Source organism: Trachemys scripta, chromosome 10, assembly GCF_013100865.1.
Source record: "Trachemys scripta elegans isolate TJP31775 chromosome 10, CAS_Tse_1.0, whole genome shotgun sequence".
Lineage (NCBI taxonomy): Eukaryota > Metazoa > Chordata > Testudines > Emydidae > Trachemys > Trachemys scripta.
In genome coordinates, this window is record NC_048307.1 from 8,701,986 (window position 1) to 8,722,529 (window position 20,544).

At 43.3% G+C, this 20,544-nt stretch overlaps 1 protein-coding gene across 3 annotated transcripts in view; it reads left to right on the top strand.

Annotated features, from left to right (window-relative positions):
- The window catches only part of SMURF1 (SMAD specific E3 ubiquitin protein ligase 1), a 60,867-nt gene extending 50,426 nt beyond the window's left edge, over nt 1–10,441 (top strand). For 2 of the 3 annotated variants that reach the window (XM_034782904.1, XM_034782901.1), the window contains 5 exons: nt 706–843; nt 2,343–2,463; nt 4,449–4,650; nt 5,556–5,640; nt 6,816–10,441. In XM_034782904.1, the coding sequence (XP_034638795.1) occupies nt 706–843; nt 2,343–2,463; nt 4,449–4,650; nt 5,556–5,640; nt 6,816–6,915 (646 nt within the window). In that variant the 3' untranslated portion in view covers nt 6,916–10,441. The remainder of the gene's footprint in view (nt 1–705; nt 844–2,342; nt 2,464–4,448; nt 4,651–5,555; nt 5,641–6,815) is intronic. The other variant, XM_034782902.1, reaches the window with a different exon arrangement.
- The last annotated feature ends 10,103 nt before the right edge of the window (nt 10,442–20,544 follow it).

Sequence of the window (20,544 nt, forward strand, 5' to 3'; positions counted from 1 at the left end):
TCCTAGCCTCTACTTCCCCATCCAAGAATTGAAGGTACTTGTGAAGGGGAAAGCTCTTATACAAACACCACTCAGCTCTTGCTGGATCCTTCAATGAAATCCATAACCTTGTCCTTAGTCACCTAATGTTTAGTTGTGGAAATCTAATGAATTCTGTGTGTGATTGCTTGGGAAACAACCAGTGGAGGAGCGTGCCCTTGGTTCTACTGCTTTAGACATATATAAGAAATTATCTTTTATATTCACATCCTCTTAGATTTAGTCAGATATATTTGAAGGAATTTCAAAGTTTCATTGGTCATAAGGCAAATAATTTTTATCAATGCAGCTTTTCCTTTTGTGTTCTAATTCATGGCCAATTCACCAGCAGTGCAGAAAGTTACATGATCTTCCTAATACTTTGTGTTGAAATATGGCAAAAAATCAGTTAATTTTATTTTAAATTTAACAAATTAACGGTCTGTTTACTAGCAGGGTGTGTAGAGAAAAGGGAAACTAACACATAGGTTGGACTTCTGAAACCCACAAGGCTATACACGAGAGAGGCAACTTAGGAAACAGTAAATGTAGGGCTTGTGAAAGATGGCAGATGGACCCTTCACTCCATAGATTAACTTAAGTGTTCAATAAATAACTGGTCTGTGTGCATCAACAGATTGGGAAAAAAAATAACATTTTTTTCCCCATTTTCCTTTTAATTGACAGAGAGAATGACATCACCCCAGTGTTGGACCATACTTTCTGTGTGGAACACAATGCTTTTGGGCGCATTCTGCAGCATGAGCTCAAACCAAATGGCAGAAATGTTCCTGTTACAGAAGAGAACAAGAAAGAATATGTCAGGTACCACAGGAAGAACCAGCTGCCCAAAACATAACGGGAAGGGGTTGGAGAAGATGAGTTCTTTATACAGTTCTTAGGATCTGAAAAGTGAAGTAATGAAGAGTGCACATTAGGAGGGAGATCTGAAAATTGTTTTTAGTGAACAAGTGTATGTTTTGTTTAGGACTTGGAGGAAAAGAGATTCTCAGAGAAAAAGCACATTGGGAAATTCTTTGCTTTCCTGAAAGTTCCCATTTCCAGCCCATCACAACCACTTTTGTCCATTATAATGACTCTTCCTTAGTCTAGGGAGGAATGAAGACCTTTCTCTGAGCAAGTAAACAGCGTTCCTTCAATCAGTCAGAGCAAATTATTCCTTGGCACTTAAGCCCCTGCAAAGCCATTGGAGTGAAGGACCAAGTTCGTCCTGAGTTGTGGTTCTCTGCATGGCAGCAGTTTCTGCTGGCACTAAATCAGTCTATTCTGAAGGATAAATAGGTCTAAGTGTCTTTGATTTGGGGACATTTTTGCTGCGGTATTTATAAGGTATATAGATTTATGGATTTTAAGGCCAGGAGGGGACTAATATGACCATACCAGACCCACCTGCTATTTAGCAATATGGGAAGGGCAGGGTGGTCATGACCCCCTGGTTGAGAACCCATCATCTAGTCTGATCTGCAGCATTGCATAGTACATAGAATTTCATCCAGTAATTCCTGGATGGTGTCCAATAACTTGTGTTTGAGCTAGGTCATCTCTTTTTAGGAAAAAATCCAAAGAGAATTCAAGATCACACCTATATCAGATGTAGAGAGCAGGTTCATATTTCTCCCTTAGTTGTTTATCATCATACATATTAATTCATTGCTGCTTTCAGTTGACTTCTGTCCTCTTACTGATGACATTGAAAAACATGACGAATAGACTTCTGAGCTGGCTTTTAGCAAACATGCCTCAAAGTGGTGATAGGTATTTGAAGGGAGACTGATGGTTGAGGGCAGAACTTTAAGATTTTTTTTTTCAGAAAATCTGCAACACCCAAGTATAGAATACTTTTTTTTTTTTTATGCATTTCAAACATTAATTTACTGCTTTCCCCTTAGGCTGGGAATACAAATGCTCTGAATTGATGGGAGATGTAATGAATGATACAAACAAGATCCAGTGACCTATTCACAGTAGCTAGTTAGTGCTGACTTTTCTGGTCTGATTTTGTATGAAGTCTTCATCTTTATATACCTTCCTGGCATACCAATGTAATTTGTATACATGCCATAAGAGCTAGGAGCAATAAACTGAGCTTTAAAAAAGTTAGTTCTTGTTTTCTTTGTGTTGATATGGAACTGGTAATTACGGAAGGAAAATGGACAAAAAAAAGTGTTTTCCATAAACACAATGTGTCTATCCAGACCATAATAGGTCTTTGACCAAACTTTCCCACTCTGATAATATAAAAAAGCCCAGTTCTATCCAGCATATTGCTCCTAACTTTCTGTTTTGGGCTTTTTCCCCCCCAGGTTGTATGTAAACTGGCGATTTATGAGAGGAATTGAGGCACAGTTTCTGGCTCTACAAAAAGGCTTTAATGAACTTATTCCTCAACACTTACTAAAGCCTTTTGACCAGAAGGAGCTTGAGGTACACGTGTTTATTCATTCGGAATGACTTTATTTTGTGATCAGGATGACCTATGAGCAAATGTTTAGAGTATTAATGTAAAAATAGTTTTGCCCTTTTCAATTATAATGAACAGTACCAGAAAGCTGTGTCATTTTAATCACAGTTGTTAGTTTGTTCTGGCTTTTTTGTACGTGTGAGATACTAGCATTACGGCTAAGGCTATCTAAAATGGGAAATAGTAAAAATACATGTTGCCTAAACAAGGGCTAATGCTGGACGTGGACAGTTTTGTTTTTTTTCAGCAATAAGATTGATTCTATATTGCAGATTGCACAAACAATGACAGATCCTAGCTTGTTACTCTCCTCAGAAGAGCTTGTCTTCTGTAATAATTTACAATCCAGGTCATTTATTGACACTACATAGAGCAAAGATTAGAGCACTTTAAAATGAAAGCAGAAAATTTAAGTATAGAATATACAGAGAAGACCTGGGCCTGTTACTTTAAACCTGAATTTCAAAATGCAGCCACTTAAAATGGTATTTTTTTTCTTTGTATCACATTTATTTATTTCTGTTTTCTGTTCCTTCAGTGCAAATGGTTTGCTCCCTTAATAGAAAAGCAGATTTTCTCAACTTGTAGCTTGTGGACCATGGGTGGTCCTGGAAGCACTTGCTAGCAATTTGTGGCAGGCCAGCTAGTCACATAAGGCTATTTCTTGTTTCAGCCTTCTAAATTGCCCTGAAAGGCAAATAAAAAATGCATTAAAAACTTTGTGATATTTTCCATGTAAACAAATGTTGCCATTGCCACAATGTTAAATGAGTGTGAATGAGAGGGAAGGGGATCTGCATATCCTGGCACAAGACAGATCCATGAGACAATACTCTTTTAAAATGTGGTCCACTGCCTGAAACAATTGAATACCTTTGGAATATACTATATCCGGGATCGGCAACCTTTGGTATGTGGCCCGACAGGGAAATCTGCTGGCGGGCCGGGCCGTTTGTTTACCTGCAGCGTCCGCAGGTTCGGCCGATCGCGGCTCCCACTGGCCGCGGTCCCCCGTTCCAGGCCAATGGGGGCTGCAGGAAGCGGCGTGGGCCAAGGGATGTGCTGGCTGCTGCTTCCCGCAGCCCCCATTGACCTGAAGTGGCGAACCGTGGCCAGTGGGAGCTGCGATCGGCCAAACCTGCCGACGCTGCAGGTAAACAAACCGTCCCGGCCTGCCAGGGGCTTTCCATGATGGACCGCGTGCCAAAGGTTGCAGATCCCTGGACTATATAATTCATTTTAAGCAATTGGATCTTGTGTCCCCACTTCCTTATCACCATTCCAGTTGGTTGGGACCTTGGCCTATCATGACTTCTTCCCACTACTCAGCATTCCATTTTCACTTATGGAAGAGATCTGAGGAATTTGTTTTGTAGTCTATATTAGAGATGATAAACAGAATATTGTATAGAGTTATATATGCCATGGCACAGTTGGCAGTGATCTAGTAAGAGCTCACAAATTAAGCAGGGTTTGACTGTAGTCATTAGTGGGATGGAAGACCTCCAGATAAAATGCAGTGCTGTGAAAAGTGGTGTCTGATTCAGTAGGTGACACACTTTTGTCTAAGTCTGAAGCTCTGGTGTAGTGTAAGGAATCACATTATGCTTTTCAGGTTACATGTTAAAAAAACAAACAAACAGAACTAGTGATAATTAAAGTAGAGGGTTGGCTTTGGTTTCTTCTCCAAAACCCAGTTTAGGTAATTGCATTCACCTACCTAAAATCCACTTGCCGTTTCAATTGGAGAGAGTATTCACCTCCTGTCCTGAGCTATTTAGTAGCATTACTATATACTGTGCATGAGAAAAGTTTTTCATTGTGGGTAAAATGATTTGTGTATGTGCAGTATATTACAGTTTGTAAAGCATGTTGGGGTAATAGATATTAATGTAAGATGTCATTTCAGTGCTTGTTGCTTTAAAGTGTTTTAAAAATTATTTAACAGCTAATAATAGGAGGCCTGGATAAGATAGACCTGAATGACTGGAAGTCAAACACCCGTCTAAAGCACTGCATGGCAGATAGCAATATCGTAAAGTGGTTCTGGCAAGCCGTGGAAACGTTTGATGAGGAAAGAAGGGCGAGGCTGTTACAGTTTGTGACTGGGTCCACACGTGTCCCTCTTCAAGGTTTCAAGGCTTTGCAAGGTGACTGATGTGGAGTCTGAGTTAATGCGTCGTCAGAGAAGGCAGTAAAAGTTGTTCCATATTCACTGCACTATAATAGTAGCATGTCAATATGTGGCACTAGAATTTAGTAATCTAATTACTGAAACCCTGCCCTTGAATTGAAGTTCTCATTTGTCAACACCTCTGCCAGTAATGGACAGTTAGCAGTTGCCAGTAGTGATATGCATTGACAAGTCTGTATTCTTGTTATCAGGTAGCAGTTTAGTTGGTGTCACCACTAGTATGTGCCAGTCTCCTGAGAAGACTATTGTCTAGACGGGTGTAGTTAAAATCATTGTCTATACAACCACTGTATATTTTAGTGCATGAAATTTACAAATCTAATTGGGTTCCTGAATGCGCATGAACTACTTCGACTGTTTCTTAAATGAAGATTTTCTACCCTGACTCAGTACATTTGCTATAATAATTTTTATTAGACTTTGAATGTATTTCCAGAAATTGCCTCTTTCTGGCAACAGAATTTCAGTGTATTAAGCAAATTAGGAATGGACCCATTACAGATACATGTTGGCTGAGAATAAATGGAGCCTTGCAGCCATAGTGTGTCTGAGCATCTCCCAAGTGCTGCTTGCCCTACCACCTCTCCCATTTTGAGAACGGGGAAGCTCTTTAAGTAAAAACCCATGTTTTCTGAGAGCCATGTTGGGTGATATCTTTGTTCTTAACAACTCCAGCTACCTCCCCAAACCCCCTGGGCCAACTCTGCACTGACTGGTATGCACAGTTAACCTCTGGTACATTCCTGCTTGAAACTGAAATTAATCCTCCTCCTCCCCACCCCGCCTCCCGCTGTATTTGGCAAATTCATTATGTATTATAACTGTTGCTGAAGTGCATTAACTAGAATGTCTGTCTGTAAGGTTCTACAGGCGCTGCAGGACCCAGGCTGTTTACCATCCATTTGATAGATGCAAATACAGACAACCTTCCAAAAGCCCACACTTGGTAAGATGATGTTATTAAAATCTGCTGCCTCTTGCGTTGGTGCACAGGATATTCATTTATCTCCATTTGTCCAGTCAAGTCTTCACAGATAAAAGGATACACGTTACAAGAAATAATCTTCAAAGACAATGATTCAATAATTCCATGTATTCCTTGTGCAGCAGTACAGTAATGGTGTTCTTGCATGTACATTTAGCTATAAAATTAGAAAAAGGCACTACTAATACGTTATATACAGAACTGAACTTCAAGAGAATCTGAGATTAGCTTTTGCATAGACTTACTCACACGCTCATGTACAGGAAGCCATTTTAATAGGTACCCTAAATATTTTGGCATTTGGAACCAAAATGTGGGAAAACTCTTATTTTGAAGCAACACTTTCAGTAAATTAACCACTTAACTGCTTCCCTAATATGCCTCATACTTGGGGCAAAGTATACACCCAGTGCTTCCCTGTATATTAGGCACACTACTATCTGACATTCCATTGGACCATCAGCCCCTCAGAAAGCAGTAGCATTGTCCGATACAGGAAATGCTTTGGATTCAGTAACTTCTTCCCTTATTAAGTATTAATAGGCAAGAAAAAAGTTAGTGTTACCGTGACTAAAACAATGCTTCAAAATGCTTTGGACGCTAACCAGAGGCACTGTAGCCTGGTGTCTTTTTTTACATGTTGCAAGTGTTTTCAGTTCAAATATTACATGGGAATGTGTGTATTTTTATTGAAACCTTTTTACTTTATTCCACCATTAGAATTATACATTATTATTATTAAGCAAAAAAAAAAATCAAACATTTTACGTGTGAATGCTAAATTTTTATTTTAAAAAGTGTAGCCATATTAGAGGCAATATTTAAAAAAAAAAAAAAGAAAAGAAAACTAGGTAAAGGGTAACATGGAATAGTGAAGTTAAACAAGCTCAAATGCTAACAGAATTCCTTTCCCCCAGTTCACAGCTCCCCCGTGCAGGTTCATGAACTATAGGAAAAGGTGCGAAATTAGCCCTAATCTTGTTTAATTTGATCACTGAAACAGCTAATAATTTTCACTTCGGCCACAGTTCATTTTATAGAGTACATCTTTAAACATGGGTGAGCTAGGTTTTTGCAAGTGAAATGTTTTGGGTCATACACAGCGATGTTCATACTGTTGTTTTCATCTTGTTTAGCTTTAACCGGATTGACATTCCGCCTTATGAGTCATATGAGAAGCTTTATGAGAAGCTACTGACAGCCGTGGAAGAGACCTGTGGATTTGCTGTGGAGTGAAGAGGCAACCAAAGGAAACAGACACTAGCTCATGGACCACCAGATCAAAAGCTAGAAGAAGCTTGCTGTGAACTTCCTGCTAAGCTGTCTGAAGCATTGGAACACTAGACAACTTAGAGAGATGGGGTTGTTTCCCCTCCTTTGTTGGTGGGGGGAGGGGGCTTTTGGTGGTGGTTCCCAGCCATTTTCTCCCCTTTGTTACAATAATCCCCACCCTCTTCTTCCATCCCCATAAAATGAAATGCAGCCAAGTTCAGCATTTGGCTTTGATTACACCAGATATTCTGCTAGACTTGTAACACATATTGTGATAGGGTCAATGACCTGTGGTCTTTTTATAGGAGTATCAATCTGTAGTTGAGTATCTGAGCTTGGTTTGCTGAGGACTTGCAACTGGTAGGAATACCTGGCTATTTTGTCTTAAAGCAAGTTTGAGCCTCTTGTAGAGTCCAGCAGCTATTGACTATCTGACTGGCACTGGAATTCAGAATTGCACGTTTTAAACACCTGTTAAACAAACAAACTTCTAGCAGAAAATAAAACTCCATATGCACGTGTAACGGAAGTTCTGCCTTAGCAGGAAGCTCTCAGTGAAAGTAGTGGCTCACGTCTAGGAAAATGAAGGAATCCAGGGCAGCTTAATTGGTGTATATTATTTTTTTTTGGATGTCCTGGTTGAAATTTAATTGTTTTGCACATGGGAAAAATATTTCTCCTGCAGATTCACTTACCATAGCCTGTCCAAATTTAAGTACTTTGCAAAGAAGCTTGGTAAAGAGAAAGCAAACAGACAAAATTTTCAAATCCGATAAATCCAAAAAGCTGTGATTTCTGTGCCACTGTTTTATCTGAGAGACACTTGTGAGTTGAAATTCTAAAAGATTTTATGAGGAAATTGCTAAAAGCTAAGCTAATGGAACAAAGTTCTGTTCTTAAGTCATAGGCCTTGTGAAAGGTGTATTTGAGGGGAAGGTAAAAGGATAACTATATAGTGAATAAAGTCTAAACTTTACGTAAAGCTATTGGAAGGTTTTATCTTTTAAGTTCTATAGAAATGGAAATTACTCCAGAGTACCACATATGGCATTTTTTTTCAACTGTCTGAAACTAATGTTAAAGGTTGGTACTCTAACTCATTTGCTAAAATGGATTCCCAGTGCAAGGGGAAACAAAAGCAAATCAAGTACCTGGGTCAAATAACATTTCTTCCAATTTGCACACCAAGATAAGACAGTATTTTAACAAAATAACATGACTTCATAAAGAGCAAGTTAGCCATCAAACATGTCTAAACATAAGTAAAGCAGACTTGCTTTGTATAGGATTTTCTTTGGCAAGCCTGATTTTTAGAGAGATTCATTACTGAAACATTTAACAGATGTTATGTTTATGGAATAGTGCATTGGAATTCAGCTGTGGGTCAGAGATTGTTCTTAGAAAATGTCTACTGGAATATTTCTATTTTGTCTTTTTTAATTGAATTTGATAATAGCTTTAAACTGTGATAGGACAAAAAGTTATATACTTGTCAAAATCCTGGAATCTTCCCCCTTTGTTTTATTTTCCATTGACCATAATTCTTGTGATTTGATGTTGGGACTGTCAGAATTGCATTCCAAGTATGAAATTGTATAATTTTGTGAGATTTGCACAGTTTGGCTATAGAAGCTCACATGGCAGGATTTTGTAAGAAAGACATGTTCAGACAGTTGTACGTAGGGTCTTTAGAATCTAGTGGCACTTAAGGACTAGTTTCTGCATTATGGGTTATTGGGCATAGAAGGAGAAATTGTGTGACATTTGCAGTAGAGGGAAAAATGCAACTTTCTGCAGCCGCACGTCTGTGCAGTCTTGTATTGGGTAACATAATTCCACTAGCCCTGGCTTGTTGAAAATGGCTATGAAATCAGTCACTGCCAATGGAATGTATTTAACCTTTCAGTGCATTTGTATGTGCAATATACCATAGGCAGATAGGAAAAATCCAGAGTAGGTTGTTGCCCAAAAATATTGTATGCAGTCTCATGTTGTGGTTTTTTCACTGAAAGGGCTAACAATAAATAAATAAAATCCACCACCTTCACACAAAGCACAGCTGGCTCTCTAAAACCAAACAAGGTGAGGATGGAGGGCTCTCAGTCCAGAGAACTGCAAGTCAGCAAGCAAGTTAGCATGTGATAGTACATCTCTCTTAGATCAACACTTCGTTGGTTGCACAAAATAGGCAAGGATTTCTGTTTTGTCAAGTCTGTTTTTGTATACTGAAAAGCCTTGCGAATGTCCCTCTTCCATGCTGGCAGCAGTGGGGAGAGGGAACTGTCCTCTAAATTACTTTATATCCTTCTGTATGTTAATGTGTGAGGCAGGCCTTAAAACTGTCTGGATGGAGAAAATAAGATAGGCAAGTGTGGATTTAAAACAATGCTTGGTTCTGCCTAAGACTCACTATTCTGGTTTCACATCTGGGTTCATGGCCAGGACATTGTGAGAGACAAGCAGAAAGTTGAGAGGGGATGTACGCTTAGTCGTTTATTGACTGAGGTTTTTACTGAGTCTGTTCTTGTCACCTCTGACACCCAGAATTTTAAAGCATGTTCTTTCCCTTGTGGTCTGCCAGCATGAAGAAGATGGAACATGTTCTCTACAACAACTTCCAGTATTTGAACTGGTTGGTTGTTTACAGACTTGCCCAAAGAATAACACAGAAAAGTTTACCGTTCACATTTCACCATCACCCATCTGCCTTGTACACAAATACATTTTGGAGCAGACCTGAGGAAAGTGCAAGTTACATCTTCTGAATTCTTTCTTGTACCTATTCCAAAAGCAAATTTAGAAACTGCTCCAGTGGTACAGATGTTCAGTACTTGCCCTGATATTGCTTATCAGCCGATCCTATACACTCAGGGATGTAGGAGACCACCACTCTGCTTGTGTTTTAAATCGGGAAGAAGTGAGACTGCGTTATGAATGTTAGAGTTAACTTGGGCATTATGTTTGACAGAGCCCTGCTTTAAAAGGCTGCTTGTTGGTTGAGATGGTGAAATCAAAGCTTACTCAGCTGTACATGTTTAGTTCAAGTCAAGGAAGGTGGTTTTGAAATCTAGCAGATTTCGTACAAGTAAAGACCCCGCCACCGCACACTCTGTACCCAGTGCCCAGGGTCAGTGCTGTGTAGCACAGCAGGCTCCCAGAAACACAGCATATGTGATTCTGTTTTTTTAATTTGTTAATTTTTGTTCCTTGACCACTTTATAATGTATTTTTAATTTATTATTTTGTAATGTCTTGTTTAAGTATTGCTGCTATCCTTGTTATTCTTCCCACTGTTTTTATTGCAGATTTATTTTGTGAAAGTTGTACACTAAAGTTTCATTTTATGTCTAAATCAAAGTATTTAAAGAAATACTACTTCTATTTAATGTGGTTATGGAACCAGCTGGAATAAACAGTGATTGTATAGTAGGCTGGACCCAGGAGGTCATGTTCATTTTTGTTACATATGCAATAAACTCACAACTTTAAACTCTTGGTATCTACCATTTTGTTTATCAAACTGTGGATAAGGCAGTGACGATTGTGACTAAGGGAGTGATATCAGTCAGCCCATATTTGGGGAATGGTAGAACAGTAGGGAAGGCAACAAAGAAACGGGTTGAAATGCCACTAAACTGAGTATGTAGCAAAGCTTTCAGTAGAACCTAAGACATGTTTGACAGTCTGCGTCTATAATGGTTTTCAGGGCTGGCTCCAGCCACCAGCCCACCAAGCATGTGCTTGAGGCGGCGTCTGGAGGTGGGCGGCGCGGTGGGGCGCTCCAGCCCGAGAGCGGGGCCACGACTGGGCTTGCCGCCCTCCCCCCTGGCGCTCCGGCCGGTTGGGGAGAGCGGAGAGCCGCAGCGGGCTCTCCGCCCTTCCCCCAGTGCCCTGGCTGCCAGGGGCTCTCCGCCCTCCCCCCGGCGTTCTGGCCGCCGGGGAGAGCGGAGAGCCCCGGCCGGCGCTTTCTGCCCTCCCCCCGGTGCTTCGGCCCGGTCGGGGATTGCGGGCCCGCAGCCGGGCTCGGTGCCCTCCCCTGCCGCGGGAGGGGGCGGGGGGTGGCTTTTTTGCCGAGGGCAGCTTTTTTGCCGAGGGCGGCAGAGCCGGCCCTGATGGTTTTACAAAAGTTTTCCAGCGTTGGTTAAGCACTAATGCAGCATTGGCAATGATGGAAGCTCTAGTGGTGACCAGACACTTTTACCACAGCATTGTCTAATTTGCTTCTGGGCACTCTTACTAGACCAGTAGTGAGGGAAATTCTGATAAAATTTCAATGCAGGCAAGCTGTGAAAGGTAGCCTAGAACTCCATTAGATTTATCTGAGAACACATGGGTTGTTCAGATGAAAATCACTTTTCCCAGGTAGCATTCATTATCTTTTAAGCTGTACAGTTTGTTGGGACATTTTTACCAGCCCTAATTTGCTTCTCTCCTTCCTCTGGCTTGTCATGATTTTTTTGCTGCTCCTTCTGTAGCTTCCTTCCTTTCTGCAAAATCTCGACCCTCAGGAAAAACAGATTCCATTTTAATGGTACTTGGGTAAAAGTAACTGACAAGTGTGGTCTCCTATTACTAATGTTGTTGCTTTGGCAATGAGAAACTTATTTTACAGACGTGATGTAGAGTGCTGCTTGGCTGTATTTCCAAGATGGATATGGGAGTTCTGGGCTTGATAGAGGCATGTGTTGTGGCATAGCCTTTCCTGTCTAAAGCTTTTCTTGCTATGGTTTGTTTGATCTTCAGGCGTATGGTTATAAAACTGGGATCATTCATCTGTTTTTGCTGTCTGTTGTTGAGTCAGTTTCATGGTATAAGAAGTGAATCTACATGTAATGAGTGAATGATTATGGCCTTAATCCAAGTTTTTCCTTTTTCAACCAGCTAGTAGGGATTTAACCACTTTTGCTGATGGTTTGGAACAGAAACTGCCATCAATTCTTCACTGCTCTGACAAGCATTTGTGCTACCTTGTGTTTTCTTTATTAAATACTTTGGAAAAGAAATTCCTGGTCTCCATGGACTTCTTTTGGTATGCAAACCCATAGAGTAGTTTGGAATTCTTTTTTTCCCCCTCCTGACACTATAAATAGGTGGCTGTCTACATCAGTTAATTGATACTTTTTTGAAGAGAGGGCCTTGGATTTTTTTTTCTTTAAAGCAACTGAGATGACAGGACTATATCGTACTCTATGAACTTTTGATAGAGACAGAAAAATGTCTCTATCAAAGTTAAAGTTTCTGCTAAAGGAAAATATAGGGATAGTTCAGCTGACAAATAACTCACCCTCTTATAAACAGAAATGCAGGAGGTCCAGATGGAATAAATCTCTTGGGTGATGTTTTCCATTTTCTGGGCCTTCTTTCAACAAGTCTGGTGGAAACAGCATCCTGTGAAACGAAGGATCTGCCCATTAGTGACCTCACTTGTTTATGTATTTATGATGCTGCCTGTGGTATGCTAGGCACTGTACAAACACGTGGGAAAACCATCTCTGCCCCAAAGAGCTTAGCTTAAAAAGGCAAGACACAAGCTGGTGGGAAGAGTTACAATGTACAAACAGTGGGATAGGTGGTGATTGGTTAACTTGTTTAATTCATTTGTACAATTTGATCCCCAGCTGCCCCCTTCCCTATCCCTTTAGTTCATTCCACACCCCCTCCCTCTCTCATTTCCCTTTTACCCAGCCCTCTTTAGCAGGTTCCCCATCTGTAAAATGGGAATAATTATACTGCCCTTTGAAAAGCGCTTTGAGATCTATCAAATGGAAATCTTTGTTACATGTCTGAGTTGCAGAAAATTCAGCCAATCAGAGCAGCTAAACAGAAAATGTCCTTTAAAGTCCACCTCATCTTTAATCCATACATTTTACCTTCTGTTAATCTACACTGTCATTCCTTAACCTTAATCTTAGTGGAATTATCTCTGATTTGTAATAGGGATGTAAAAGGTTAACCCATAAACTTGATGCTTATCGGTTTCTGTTAACAATTAAACTCCACCAGGGTCCCGGCTGCCGGACCCGCACCCAGGGCTCTGCTGCCTCTGCGCCCAGGGTCCAGGCTGCCACTGTGAATCCAGAGCTCTGCTGCCGCCCCGCACAGAGCCCCGGAGGTGGTCCGGCAGCTGAACCCTGCCTAAAATATGGGGATGTTGCAGCACCCCGTGCACCTGTAGTCCCCCAGTTAAATGTTTAACCGTATCATCGATAGAATTTTAATCGGTTACATGGTTGTTTTTACATGTTATTTACATCTCTAATTTATTACCCCTTTCACTCTCCTTGCCCTCATGCCCCACAGTCACGTCTCTCATCACTAGGCCAGAAGCAGTTCAGAAACATGCTGGCGACATCAGAGCACCGTAAAACGTGTTGCTGCTTCTCTGCTAACCCTTGCTGCAAGATTTACTTCTTCCAAGAGAGGGGCTGGAGCTTGTCCCTGCTGCTGATGGAGCGGGTGCTGCGGCAACGTGCCCTGAGCAGCTCCATCTCCTGGTCCCAGTGATTAAATGGTGAGTTTGGCTTGCAGTGTTGAGCAGAGAGGTGCCAAGGTCGTGGTGGTGTTTTCTTAGCTAGTAGAACCTAGTTAGGGATGTTCACCCAACAACAGAGCCATATTTTGGGTGGCTTTTCCAGGTATTCATGGTTGTGGGTTGCTAATTGCGGTATGACTAAGAAGGGGGAGAGTTAATTGTTCCGGCAACTAGTGATGGTGCTTAGTCTCTCTAGATTCTCATTGGCTGACAGTTATTTGCTAGGTGGATTGTCCAAAAAAATGCTTGCCTAGGATGTCTTCTCTCAGCCCTGCTTGGATCAGTTTTCTTCCATTCATCTGGCAGCACTGGTTTACAAGAGGTTTGCAGGGAGACGTGAACAGCAGTCACAAGGAGTTGGGATTGGAAACTAAACCGAGTTGCTGGTCTCCAGATGTAGGGCTCTTTGGAAAATTAGGAGCTAGACATCCAGAACACAGGCTGCTACCTTAAAGATTCTCTCCAGGCTATACATTGTGGCTGGGATGTTTAAAGGAACCTGAGGGAATCCGGTGTCTCATTCTTACGACAATTCAATAGGATTTGGGTGTCTAACTCAAGTTCTTTTACAAATCCTAGCTTGTTTTAGCTACAAAGAGTAAAACCAGCTTGAAGGATTTCTTGGGGGTTGTGTTTTCCATAGGGGAGCTGGCCCAGGTCACAGGGGAACTTTAAAAAAAAAAAAAAAAAAAAAAAAAAAAAAAGCTGGTTTGTCTGAGCTTGGAGCAACGACAAACCTAGACAGGGCACTTGAAATTAATTTACTAGTCATTGGTGTCAATCTTGCCCCATGCAAATGGATGCTATAGTGATGAGTATAGACGCCTTCAGACTTACCACCAAAGGTTTCTGGGAAAGTAACTGGTTGTGGCAGTAGAAGTAGAATCCTTGAAGGTTCCACCTTAATTACACAACAAATTAGACCTCTTGAAGTTTATATCGAACTGCCTAGTGAATTTCTGGACATGCTACTTGGGTAAAAGGTTAAATCTTTCCAGGGACTGGCATCTACTGAAGATTTGAAACTGGTTAGCAGCCACTCTGTGCTGTTAAAACAGGAGTCAGGACAAAATGTACCCCCCAGCTGCTAACACTGTTAAAGCCTCTAATTGATGGTGAAAGATTCATTTAAACAGAACCAGCTGCCTTGGCAGGCCAGGGCCTATCTATTGGGAGCTGAAGACCATGTCTTTTTTTTTTTATTCTTCTTTTACGGGCAGATGCTCTTGAAGAGGAAATCTTTGAGAGGAGAGAGCGAAATTATGGGAAGTCTGTCATGGTTACATTTCCCCCACTCGTGCCAGGTTTCATCACAATTACATAAGATGATGGGAAGAAATTTAACACTTCCAAGATCCCCTTGTTGAATCTGTTCAGCCATTAATCTTCGCTTTTGCGTGCTGAGAATAAGGGCTCAGCCCTGCTGCTGTGTGCTGAGTGGGTGACTGGTCTTCATTCCTTTTACCAGCTCCGCTCTAGGGGTGAAGTCCCAAGGGAGAGGACTGAGCGTGGGTGTGGCTGAAGCTGTGTCTGAAGATAGGACTCCACTGAAATGAGATTATGCCTTCAAGAAAAATCAGGTGTGCCAGGGGATAACATAGGGGCATTTTGATCACATGACTGAACAAACAGGGGACGCAATTAATTAGGTGAACTTTCATGATGGCCAATTGAGGCTGCTCCAGTTAAAATGAACAGATCCCATCTTTTCTGCCTAATGCTCAAAGACGTTCTTAGGGTCTGAATCTCGATTCCCTGTGGGGGAAATGAGTAAATTCCATTGAGTCCAATGGAAGCTACAGCAGTGAAAAGCTGGTGAGAGAGAAGTGAATTGGGCTCTTTGATTCTTAAGACTTTCAGCCACAAGAAGGGAGAGAGGAAAATGGTCAAAATAAGCTATAGAAGGATGGGGAAGAGGAAGGAAGGGAAAAGATGGAGTCTCCTTCAGTCCTTTAAGTTCTTGGCTCAATGCTATGTAAGACATTTATCAATGGTCTGGAAGAGAAAAACATTGCTGATAAAGTTTATGGATGCTGAAATTGGTGGTGTGATAAAGGATAGATCAGTTCTAGAGTAATCTGACTTGCACTTGAAGGGCTTGCTTGAACATCGTGTGTGTTAATACAGCTGAAGGCAAAGTCATATCTAGGAAACAAAAACATAGGTCCCACTTCTAGGATGAAGGTTTGTATTTTGGAAAGCAGTGATTCAAAAGGACTTAAGGAACATGAACTCCCAGTGCAGTGTGGTGGCTAAGAGAACAAATGCAATCCTTGGAGGTATCAAGTAGAAGTAGGGAGTTATTACTGCTGTATGTGGCATTAGTTGAGACAATTACTGGAATACAGTGTCCCATCCTGGTGTCCACGTGTTAAGTGTTCAGAAATGAACTATAACAGTGATTTGAAGCCTGGAAAACTTCCATCGAGTGAAAAGCGAAAGAAGTTCAATCTATTTAGAAAGATCAAGATTTATCAAAGAGAAGGTTAAGAAAGCAATTGTCACAATCTGTAGGTACCTACAAGGAGAAAAATTTCTGGTTGTCAACAGTTCTTTAATCTAGCATAACAAAATCCAGTGTCTGGAAGCCGAAGCCAGACACATTCAGACTAGAAACGAGGTGTAGATTTTTAAGGAAGGGGAATTAACCATTGGAACAACTTACCAAAGGATTTGGTGGATTCTCCATCATTCAACTTCTCTAAATCTAGTGTGTGCATCTGTCTAAAAGATATGCTCCAGCTGAACCAGAAGTTACAGGCTTGCTACAGGGATCCCCGGGTGAAATTCTATGGCCTGTACTATGTAGCAGGTCCGACTAGATTATTACAATGGTACCTTTTGGCCTTAATCTCTGAAAATACCTGATCCAAAACTCCTTGAGCTAGCACTGATGTGTGCTATTGTTGGCTCCTGGTCAAGGCATGTATTGGACTGAGATGCAGTTGAGCCAGTCTGCATCAAACTTTGAGAAATGGTGCGTGGGGGAAGGGGAATGGAGGGGAGTTGCAGCAAAGGAGAAAAGGATCTTTTTCTTCTCCACCAAACCAGAAAGATCTGTCACTCACCCAGATGGTGGAGATGGTACCACCATCTTCTCCCAGGACCTTGCAGAGCAGATGCATCCCTGCGGTCAATTTCAAGTGCTCCAGCTCTTAGTTCTTTCCATCTTCCATTGATTCCTTCAGTGTTTAACTTTTAATGTCAGCTTAGTAACTCCCTGTGCTCCGGCTCTTTGCCTCCAGCCTCAGTGATCCCTAGGAGGGCACTTCAGATAGAGCGTGTTAACATGTGTCTGAAAAACAGAAGCAGCTCTGTAAGAGGCCAAACTACCCAAGCTGGGCCCTGTATCTCTGGAAATGAAGGTTTTGAAACCTTCCTAGGGCCTGGCTGCCATCCTATTTGGCTCTGCTCCCCTCCTGACAGGGATTATTAGGTTGGCTTAATGATTACTGTGCTTTTGGCATCAAAAATTGTCAGCCCACAACAATCTGCTGCCATGGCAGAGACCTCCCCTGGTTGGGCCCCACCGCATACGAGCACAGGTACGTATGTATGTATGGGGAGAAATTGTTTTCTGAACTTTCTGCTGCTTTCAGAATAGAACCTATGGACTGGGTGGGAGGGGGCATGAAGGGGTCCTGGGACGTGCTCAGGAGCTCAGCGGGTTTGGGGGGTGGGGAGGGGAGCTGTGCGGGGAACGTGTACCTGTGCCTAACTTCATCTTACTGAAGTATTTTGGCCTCTGTTTTCTTTTGTTTTGCAGCAACATGATCACTCAAGCGACCTTCGGTGCAAATGTTGACAGCACGTTTTCTGCGCGTCATGGCGATAACGGCCCCGATCGTTACGGGCAGGTCCATGCTGCACAGATCAGCTCCTCCAATCCTGAGGCTGCTCAAATCAGGTCGGGAGGTGTTTGGATCCGGAGTGCAGGCTCACACCCACTCACTACAGGAAAAGAACATGACCGGAGCAGCTGTGAGGTCTGAATGGTTCTTGAAGTGATCCAAGTCTGCCCGAGGAAGAAGCCAACAGTCTTTATTCAACTCCAATTACTGATTGATTTCCCCCTCTCTTGAATGGCTGCCAAGGATTCAGCTAATTCTTCTGCAGCAGCGTCAACCCACCGACCCCAGTGGGACAGTTTCCTCCTGAGGACTAATTTATGACTTAATTGGCCGTGACATGAAGAAAAGGCCGTTAAATAACCGCTTTCAAGAGGACGATCTTCCTAATAATTACATATTGTTATTCATTGAGAGCATCGGTTTGATGCGTGTCCACGCGGGGTTTGCTGGGCCCGGTGCCTGTACAGTTACCTGGTGTTCAGTGGACAAGCTATGCTGTGTGTTTCGGCCCGAGGAGATGTCAGGGCCAGCAAGTTTAGCAGAACTGAGCGGGAGGGGGACAGGGAGCCCCAATGTAAGTTAGAGGGGAAGGAGGATAAGAGGGGAGGGCAAGGGGGAAATGTGCTGCCATCGTATGTGAGGGACATTGTGAAAGAAGGAAAAGGAGGCAGCGTCTGGAGGAGTGTGCAGAAGACAGACTGGGGAAGGCATAGGGGAGGGGCACTAGAATGCCTGGGAGAGCTGTGTGTGTATTGCATGTGAAAACCAAGCCGCTCCTCTCCTTTCTGTGCTTAATGCCCCCGAGACTGGCCCAAGCTGGTAGCCCCTTGCCAGAGCAGGCAGTGCCAAGGAGGGGGAAGATCCAGAAGCGAGGCCATCCTGACGCCCAGGTCCCAGGGGAGGAAAGGCGAGAATGACTCTGTGCAGGAATGCAATAGTATGACTCTGCCCAGTTCATCCCGTCTTGTGGGCTAGTGGTTCGGGCAGGAGGCTGAGTCTAGGGCAAACTGGCTCGGCCACTAATTTGCTGTATGGCATTGGGCAAGCGGTTTAACTTTTCTGGGCCTCAGTTTCCCCATCTGCAACAAGAGGATAACAGCCACCCTTACAAATCACTCTGGCACATCCCTTTCAGCACCCTGGACAGCATTTCCTGCCCCACCCCTTTTCCTTTGTTTTGACACCAGGCTATTTCACCACCAGCCGGGGCTCAAAAACCCAGCAGTGCTACTTCTTGAAGAGTGGACACACTGGATCTTCATTATCCAGAATCCGCTCCTTGCTGAGCCTTGATTCAAAAAGATCAAGCAATTTAGCACATTTCTCCCATTTCCCTCTTGACGTCTTGTGACTGTCCTGAAAGGAGGTTGGTGCTTCCACAGTGGCACTACCGGACCCTCCCTTTGGGAAGCTGTAATTCAGTCTAGTGTACTCTCAATCAGAGATCTTGTTGGCAGTGCCTGTGGGTCCCTGCCTGGCCCTACACGTTCTCCAACTCTAGTGTGAGGGTATGTAGGGAGGGGCAGACCCACCACCACTCTAGGTCCTTCTCAACCACTTGTGGCTGGACACGAGCATCGCGGTGTGGTTTTGACAAGATTGCTTGTGTCTCGTGCTGATCATCAAAGCCTTCAGGAGGGGACTTTTTGACTCCAGATACAGCATTGCAACACTGGCCAGATACAGCCCTTTCTTTGGGCGTGTGCAGGAGCAGAGTTGCCTTTCTCGGGAGCAATAGCTATTGGGCCTCTGCCAAAAGTGGGGTACTCCTACAAAAACCTCAGGAGTGGTTCAGCAGGTGGTGTGCTGAGAGCCAGCTTGCCCTGCGTCCCAGTATCCTCTTGTTGCCTTGTGCTTCCTGTCTATCGGCATCCACCCGTTGTCTCACCTTATGCTTAGATGGCGAGCTCTTCGGGGCAGGGGTGCTGTCTTTTTGTGATGTGCCTGTACAGGCCTTAGCATTGATCTGTGATTGGGTTCCTAGGCATTACTAGAGGACAAATCCTAACCGACTTGGGGCACCGATTGGCTGCTCTGGCCTGTCAAGTCCTGTGTTCTAAAGGCCTTGCCCAAACGCCCACTCCACATAAACCTAGAGAGTCCAAACCTGGCGAAGACAGCATGTGACAAGTGAAATGGAGAGCTGACGGACTCCAAGGGATTTCGGTTGAGCTCAGCCCATTTCGTTAGCAGTGTCCTTCACAGTCATTTAGGGCTCTCGTCTGGTGCTCAGGCTTCTTTTCTCTGCCAAGAACTCCTCCTGGGATAAAGTCTCTGTTTAGAGTTGCCATTACGAGGTTCACCATGCAGGAAAGGATCATTCAGCCAGGATCCCTTCGTCTTCCCTGGGGTGAGTGGAACATGTCGTTCTGGTAAAGCGTGTCCTGGCGTTGTCATGGCTGCAACGCCCCTCCTGGGGGTTCCACCCTTTGCCCAGGCAACTTTACCTCGCTGTTAGGAAACAATTTAAGGTCTCGGTGAGAAGGGGAGACTGGACCAGCCCATTGTCCCGCGAATTCAGGGAAGCGATGGGCAAGCGGCCATGCCCAAGGTAGGCTAGCAGCTTCTTTGTAAGGCTGCGGGATCCTGACCTGAGTTGAATCAAGCCACGTCGTCGCTGTTCGTTAATTGTGTAGCTGGTGGAGACTTGGAGGATGCAGCCAGTGGGAGCTCACACACAAGTTGCTACTGAGATGTCTCATGATGCACTGCTCACTTCTCCCTGGCAACCCTGTCCCCTCCAGGAAGTGGATTTCCTCCCAAACTTGGTGGATATGATTTATCCCCGCCCCCTGGTGTTGGATTAATTGGAGATGGCTTTCACTTCCTTTCCTAAACTACTGGGCTGTGTTGCTTTGCATGTATTACTGACTCCTGGCAATGTCTGTACTGACATCACAGGGACTGGCAGACACTGGACCTGTGCCCGTCGGCACCAAAAGCACAAGCACCCACCACTAGAGCTAAAGGAGTCCTCTCCTCCTCCTTCTCCACTCCACTCATTCCTGTGAATTCAAAAAGGGCATTTCTATGCAGCAGGCTTTTATCCTTGCTTGGGCTGGCCACTAGAGGGAGACATGACGCTGTCTTCCTCACCAGAGGTGGTAGCATTTGGGTAGTGGTTTGTGAAGCTCTTTGAGCATCTTTCCAGTTTGAAGGATCTCAAAGCAGGCCCAATCCCCAGACAGACTTTTGCCCCAGATCCCTAAA